Genomic DNA, 6,850 nt, shown 5'->3' with positions numbered 1-6,850 from the left:
CCCCCCTTTAGGAGCACCCACTGCCCCGCCCCCTCGACTGCTCACTCACCCAACGCGTGCTTATTGCTTAGGTTTGAAAGAAAGCACACGCATACACACACCGTTTACCGGTTCCGGTTTCGCGCAGACGACGGCGACTGTTGAAGTATTAGCATCTTTAAACAGGACCGCCAGCAGCAGCAGCCCTAAAGCCAAGGGTCAAGGCTGTGTTTCAGAGGGGGTGCGGCGGCGCCACGCCCAGCGGGTCCAACGACCTGGAGCCGGCCCGAAATAACGAGGTTGCTGCCCTTCAGCTGTGTTTACACTGCAGCAGCATTGCAAAGGGAAAGTGAGTGAGGGATAACTGAAACGTGGCGTTGAGCTAGCGCCCAATAACTGTTCCACACCAATCAGGAAAGTTTTACAATAACAAGACACTTTCTGCAGCAAATTTGGTTTGATCCGATTGCATATTGTGTTACGTTCATGAACGTAACACAAACGTGTGGAAAATTCTGATAAACAAAATGGAAAACATTTTTGGATAAACAAGTCAAGCTTCTTACAAACGAACAAAAATACATAGCCAATTGCAGAAGAATGTACATTGCATGCACTGTAATATTACAATCTATTACTGCAATTTAAAATTTGGATAATCAGTTTTCCAATTAGTGTATGAATTGTCGTCAAGTGGTTTAAGTTTGTTTGATTTGGTTTGGATAAGTCAGAATTATGCAAAAATTAGTACGTCCGTTTTCTTTAGATTCATTCGACAAATTGCAGGAGCTCGGCGCCTGCGAAACGCGGGGTAGGCCAACCCGCAGTACGCGTGTGCACTGAAGGCGAGATGTTGCCTACCTATCAGGCGCTATGAGACCTTACATCGCCTGACTCCTTTCTCCCCCTAGCCTTGGTGAGCTAGAGGACCCTAAAATCAAAGCATCAACCCTCACACCATCCAATCACCCCTTGATCAACGCTCCACCAAATACCTTTTCATTTCACCCGTTAATTAATATAAGTAAATACTGCAAGGCCTACGGGCAACCTGTGTAAAATGTAACTTAATTTGACTTCAATAAAACCATTTTAAAAACTGAACTGGCTGACCCCTGCTGTTTCGTAATGGAGCACGACGGGCGTGATTTCTGGATGATCCCTTAATTGACTTTGTCTGAAACAGTTTGAACCGATAAAACGAATTATAGCTGAAATTTTGAAACAATACCGCTCGCCATAACATGTTCAGTAGTTGTTTGTTTGCTGCGCCGATACAAGTTTACCACAAAATTACAAATGATGCAAAGAGAATTCGTCGCCTTTCTATCTGGTGTCGCCTCCTCGCTCCGCCCCACCGACATGTCACGCCAATTAACATGACTCCGCCGCGGGCGAAAGCCACGGGAAGGGAGGGGAGGCGGGGGGAGACGGAAGACGTTAAAGGGTTAACCACCCCGCAAACACGCAAACACTGCAAACAACACGGTGATTTCGGAATGTGTTAGGGCGCACAGTTAAAACCTTAAGGAAGCAAAATGCAAAATCCTTCGTACCTACGAAGGATTTGGCTTTACGATATTTTGTTTTTTGGAGATTTTCACAGTGCGCAGGGAAAGCAGGGACGGTATGCCCCCATACCATAAGAATGCATGCTGAATAATGCGTTTCCGTCTCTGTTAAATGTTGATGGTACATACAGAAAAATATTAAGAGCAATGCCACTGTTCAAGCCTTCAATCTTAGTTTTCACGGTATCATCTGCAAAAACAACTTTAAAAAATAATAAAAAACTGGAAATTTCCGAAACGCAGTTAAATACATGTGTTGCGTTCTGCTATGTTCTTTCGGACCTTCTCAATACAAATAATATGCCTCACGCCTTACAAAAATGACCGTACCGTAGTGGCTGATTAGTCCTGCCCATTTCCAGAGCTGGTGGTGGCCCACGTGCACATGTAATTAATCTTACATTATAGACGCAGTGGCCCCTTCGTTTGAAAAAATTGCCGGCATACTTTCAGTGCAGGACAAATTTTGCCACTCAGGCTAACTGGAGGCTAAAAGTTGGCGGTCTGTGAAACAAACGTCAAAAATTGCCAGGCAGGCAAACGGGACTGCCTGTACTATTGCAAGCACAGTGGCCTCATCATTCAGAGCGTACTACTGTTGGATGACACGACTGGTCTTTAACCGTACTTGACGTGTTACCTCGCCGTCCACCGCGGTCCGGAGCCTCCCTCTGGCGAGCGCGGGCCAAAGCTCTCGCGATGCGCGCGGGGTATCCGCGGCCGCGGAGTGTTTCTGGCGCCACCCAGAGCAAACGATGCGGCGGTGTAGAGCGGTCGGGACTAGATTTCTCATACAGTTCAAGGTACAGGAAAAAAAGGACAGGCGTGGTGAAAAATGCACGCGTTCGAAAGTCGATACAGCATTGGTATATTTACTGCGTAATACTTGTTTCCCATTTCGTCTACACGTACACGTAAACAACACGCGACAGCGAGAGATTCGAATAGAATAGAGACGAGAAGAGTCGAGCAGAGATCGGGGCGCCTGCTTTGCCGCGCCGGAGCTTCAGCCCCAGACGCGCACGTTCTGGTCCCAAGAGGCGCTGCACAGCGCCATGCCGTTGGTCGACATGGAGATGGACGTGACGCGGTTCTCGTGGCTGGATAGGATTCCTGCGCAAAAAGGTGAACGCCAAAATGGGTGTCGGGAGGACGTCGCGCGTCGACGTTAATTAATGTGAGGTCAAGGATGTCAAGAAATAATTTTCCGGCGTGATATCGCGACGATCGATAACTCGTTACAGCATCATTAACCGATAAGGTTTCCTCGGTCAGGACTCTGCATTACTACTCCGCATTACTTCTCTGTATTACTACTCCGGATTACTTCTCTGCATTACTACTCCGCATTACTTCTCTGCACTACTACTCCGCATTACTTCTCTGCATTACTATTGGCTTTGGCACTCACCATTGTGCTGCACCTTGAGCGTGTCCCAGATGTGGATGTTGTTGTCGTCGGCGCCGCACATGATGAACCTGCCCGAGCTGGACAGCGCGCAGGACGTGAAGCCGGGCTGGCCACTTGGGGGAGCGAACTGCGCCAGCTGCTGGTCGGACCGCAGGTCGTAGAGGCGGGAGGACTTGTCCTCCGAGCCCGTGCCGAACGCCTGGCCGCTCGGGTGAAACTGCACGGCCGTAAAAAAAAACAAAAAAAAAAAACAAAAAAAAAAAAACTCGTGGTAAGTACGCATTTTACACGAAAACGGTAAAAATAAATTCATTTCTCGTTGACACTTACGCAGACCGAGTTGACGTCGGCGGTGTGGCCGAAGAAGACCTGCTTGCAGTCCGGGCTGCGCGCGTCCCACAGCTTGCAGCTCTGGTCCACGCTGCCCGTCACGTACGTGTTGTTGTCCGGCGACAGCGACATGGTCACCACGTCCCCGTTGTGGCCGGTGAACTCCTGCTTCTTCACGTTCTTCTCCAGGTCCCAGTGGGTGCTGCGGCACACGACAGCACGATAGGGGCGCGTCCCAAAAGAGAGAAACAGTACATCCAGAATAATCATTACTTGATTCAAGTATATTTGTACTCGGGTTTGCACAAGATCATTTTTTCTCTTTTAAAAATTCAAAAATACCATTGAAATAAGATCACTCTTCTTCGAATAAAAACATTGTACGAGAACAAGATGTTTAAAAAGTAAAGCGTTCTAATTTTAATAACGTTTTTGCATTGTTCGAAGTGAAAAGTTGTACTTGTGCAAACCCGAGTACAAGCATAGCCTACTTGAACCAAGAGAGGATTTTTCTGGGTGTACGGCGCAGTTACCGCATAGCTGGAGCGGCGCGCTCACATCTTCTGATCGCCGGAGCCGGTGATGAGGGTGTTGTCGTCGAGGAAGCGACACGACGACAGGAACCCTTCGTAGCCCAGCAGCTCGCGGGTGATCTTGGCCGCGCCCGTCGAGTCCCGGTTGTTCACGTCGTACACGGTGCACATGTTGTCCATGCCGCCGCAGGCTGGGGGGCGACCAAGCAGGCAGCACAATAATACCACTCAAAATGACTTGAGTCAGATATCTTACTCCTAGGAAAGCGAGATCAGTGACACAAAAATCTTACTCTCCTGAGAGTGAAATATCTGACTCTCACTCAATTTGATTCACAATTTGCGGACTTCACCCAATGAGAGGTTCGTCACAGCAATTGGGCGAGGTCAGGGAATTCTTACTCCTCCAGAGTGAAAATTATTCGGTGCTCTAATAGGGAGCCTTTTCGCTCTGATTGAGCGAGGCAAAATTGTCTCACTCATTTCGAGGACGACACCTTGCTAAAAGGTTTTCAGCGACACGTCAGGTGACGGTGAACCCCCCTCGCCCCTCGCGAACACGCAAAGCTGCCCTGTCATCATGCTGCAAAATATACTGCAGCGTAGTACTACTACTCACCCACGAAGTTGCCCGAAGGCGCGAAGGCGACCGACATGACCCAAGAGGACCGCAGGGGGATGACCTGGATCTTGTTGCCCGTCCACGTGTCCCAGATGATGAGCTTGCCGTCCAGGGACCCCGAGACAGCGTGCCTGCGGTCGGGGCGACAATGAGCAATGAGCAGAGAGGGAGAGGAGAGTAGGGAGAGGAGAGTAGGGAGAGGAGGGAGGGAGAGAAGAGGAGGAGGGGACAGACGGGGTGAAGAAAGGGAGGGAGAGAAGGAGAGGGAGAGGAGAGACCCTCAATATTGCTAACCTGTTGTCACCGCTGTAGTGCACCGAGTTGACCTTGTTGATGTGGCCCTTAAGGTTCTTCCGCGTAACGAGCCGCACCTTGGGGGCGTCGCCGACCGACGCGCAGGCCTCCGCCATGGTCGTGTCGGCCACCTTCTTCTGCTCCTCCTGCGGCCATACGGATAGGATAGTATATATGCAACCGCACTGTAAATCCGATAATTCAGATCCGCTACCGAAAGATGATCACATCGGAGGGAGTGGGAGGCGGGGAGGGGGGGAGGGGTGCAGGCGAACCTGCATCATATGGGTCATGTCGGACAGGCCGCGACACTTCGGGGGCTTCCCCTCCCGGGCAGTTGCGGGGCGTCGGCGCGCGAGGCTGCCGCTACCCTCGGCACCCTGGCTCTCTCCCACCCCACCTCGGCGCAGCCTACCCCCAACAGGTAGGCCGCCGACAGCCAGGTCAACTTGAGGACGGATGAGACGCCCTTTTTCTTTCGGGAAACTCTAAAGAAAATCTTAAGTATCTGGTCGGTGAAGTTTTGCAGTAAGACCAATTAAACGTTTTTGTTTCGCTAGAAGGGGTAGAGGTGTCCGTCCGTCTGGTGCTGTCCGGCGGCATTCAAAAGAACTATGTAACTTGTAAATCTTTTTCCTTGTGACTATTTTTCAGTCCGATTACATTTAGGAACAGCTGTGCTCAGGTTAAACATGGACCAGCCCTAAACATGAAAAGGATGAGATTCCTCCTGGCCTTCTGAGTCTCCTCCACAGCAAAAGCTGATCCGATCAGATTCGTGTCGTGAAAAATTTCTTATTATCGAGTGGGGCAGTTTACAACAAGTCCTGTATCATCAAAGAGCCAATCGAGTACAGTATACACGAGAGTTCACGTTCACGCGCTGTGAGAATTAACAGAAGACTTCTAAGCGATAAATATTCAGTTTTAGGTGTCTCGAAACGAAACTCGCGTTTTCGCAGGGATATGACATTGCGTCGATAACGTTACAGCTCCGAACAGCTTCTGTTGTTTGGACGCGTCGAGCTTCTCTGTGGCTCGCATCACGTCACTTGATGTCACGTCACAGAGGCGTAGGGAGTGGAGAAATCTCAGCGGCCGACGCTCAACTCACCTTGATCTTGTTGACGAGGTCCTCCAGCTCCTTGCGCAGCTTGGCTGTCTCCGGATCGTCCTTGGGCGGCATGGTGATCGCGTCACTGTTCACACTAAAAACAAACAAACAACGAGACCATTTGCATAAAAAGGTCCTGCAGACTCGGGATGATTCTTATCCCGTCGGCAAGCAAGTAAAACGACCGACGCACAGAGGGGTTGGACCAGCGGGCGGGCACAGTTCACCCACCTGCGAGGGGTGCTCTGTCGGACTGGGGCTGGTCGTGGGGCCCAACCCTCGACTGCCCCACTCGGCCGCCGCCTGCGCCCCTCCTCCTACCGCACCACCTGCATGTACAGGGTGACAAGAACCGATCGAGAACATTTGCCCGCCACTGAGAGACGGTAAAGGACAAGGAAGTGCCAAGGTAGTGCCACGAATATCAGTGAAAGCTCAAGTAGGTCGTCAACTGACAAGTCGTGCAGGAGTACACATACAAATCCCCAAAAATTAGGGGTGTTTTGGTATAAGTGGATTTTTGGAGGGGTCTACAAGATGAATGGAAACCTGAAACAAAATAAGCCATAACCGCTCTTATTGTTAGTTCTAAGTGAACCGATGATTACCGTTGATTCCACGGGGACACATTTTAATGGTTTCACTTCATTTTTCCATCGGTTTTCGGAGATTCCAATTGATTCCCATTGCCCGGTGACTTTGGCGAGTGGTTTCTAGAACCTAATACGTACTTGCACACCTCTAAAAACGCTGACAACGTGACGCTGACAACTTGACCTGACATAACTTCCAACTACTGACAACTTGAGCTTACTTGCCTACGGGTAGAGACACCCACAGGCGACTGTCTAAAAAACTGTTGGAAACAACCCCGATTTGAGTATGAACCAGAGGAAGACTCCAAAATTGTATTGCATCAGGGGGACTTTTTTTCCTTTTTTTCTTTTTTTGAAAAGTGCCGCGCATTGATGTAGTCCGGCCCGGCGGCCCCGAATC

At 50.0% G+C, this 6,850-nt stretch overlaps 1 protein-coding gene across 2 annotated transcripts; it reads right to left on the bottom strand.

The window, feature by feature from the left end:
• Positions 1 to 2,394: 2,394 nt before the first annotated feature.
• On the bottom strand, positions 2,395 to 6,499 carry LOC113205264 (guanine nucleotide-binding protein subunit beta-2). Of its 2 annotated transcripts, XM_026420811.2 has the most exons (9): positions 6,463 to 6,499; positions 6,048 to 6,183; positions 5,855 to 5,948; positions 4,741 to 4,886; positions 4,444 to 4,577; positions 3,850 to 4,015; positions 3,292 to 3,493; positions 2,962 to 3,178; positions 2,395 to 2,663 (listed from the first exon to the last, which is right to left on the bottom strand). In XM_026420811.2, the coding sequence occupies exons 1-9, from the start codon at positions 6,482 to 6,484 to the stop codon at positions 2,557 to 2,559; spliced, it is 1,224 nt and encodes a 407-aa protein (XP_026276596.1). In that variant the 5' UTR covers positions 6,485 to 6,499; the 3' UTR covers positions 2,395 to 2,556. The 2 variants fall into 2 exon arrangements, with proteins under 2 accessions (XP_026276596.1, XP_026276597.1); XM_026420812.2 differs by lacking the exon at positions 6,463 to 6,499 and having other exon boundaries at positions 6,086 to 6,186.
• Between the last annotated feature and the right edge of the window lie 351 nt (positions 6,500 to 6,850).

Source organism: Frankliniella occidentalis, unplaced genomic scaffold (genome assembly GCF_000697945.3).
Source record: "Frankliniella occidentalis isolate FOCC.00 unplaced genomic scaffold, Focc_3.1 Scaffold52, whole genome shotgun sequence".
Classification (NCBI taxonomy): Eukaryota; Metazoa; Arthropoda; class Insecta; order Thysanoptera; family Thripidae; genus Frankliniella; species Frankliniella occidentalis.
This window is presented reverse-complemented; position numbering and strand designations above follow the sequence as displayed.

Coding starts and splice junctions, on each gene's coding strand:
- LOC113205264 (XM_026420811.2), bottom strand. CDS start 6,484: ATGTGTCCCCGTGGAATCAACG. Junction 4,578..4,740: donor CACTACAGCGGTGACAACAG/GTTAGCAATATT, acceptor CCCCGACCGCAG/GCACGCTGTCTCGGGGTCCC. Junction 4,016..4,443: donor GCCTTCGGGCAACTTCGTGG/GTGAGTAGTAGT, acceptor GTCGCCCCCCAG/CCTGCGGCGGCATGGACAAC.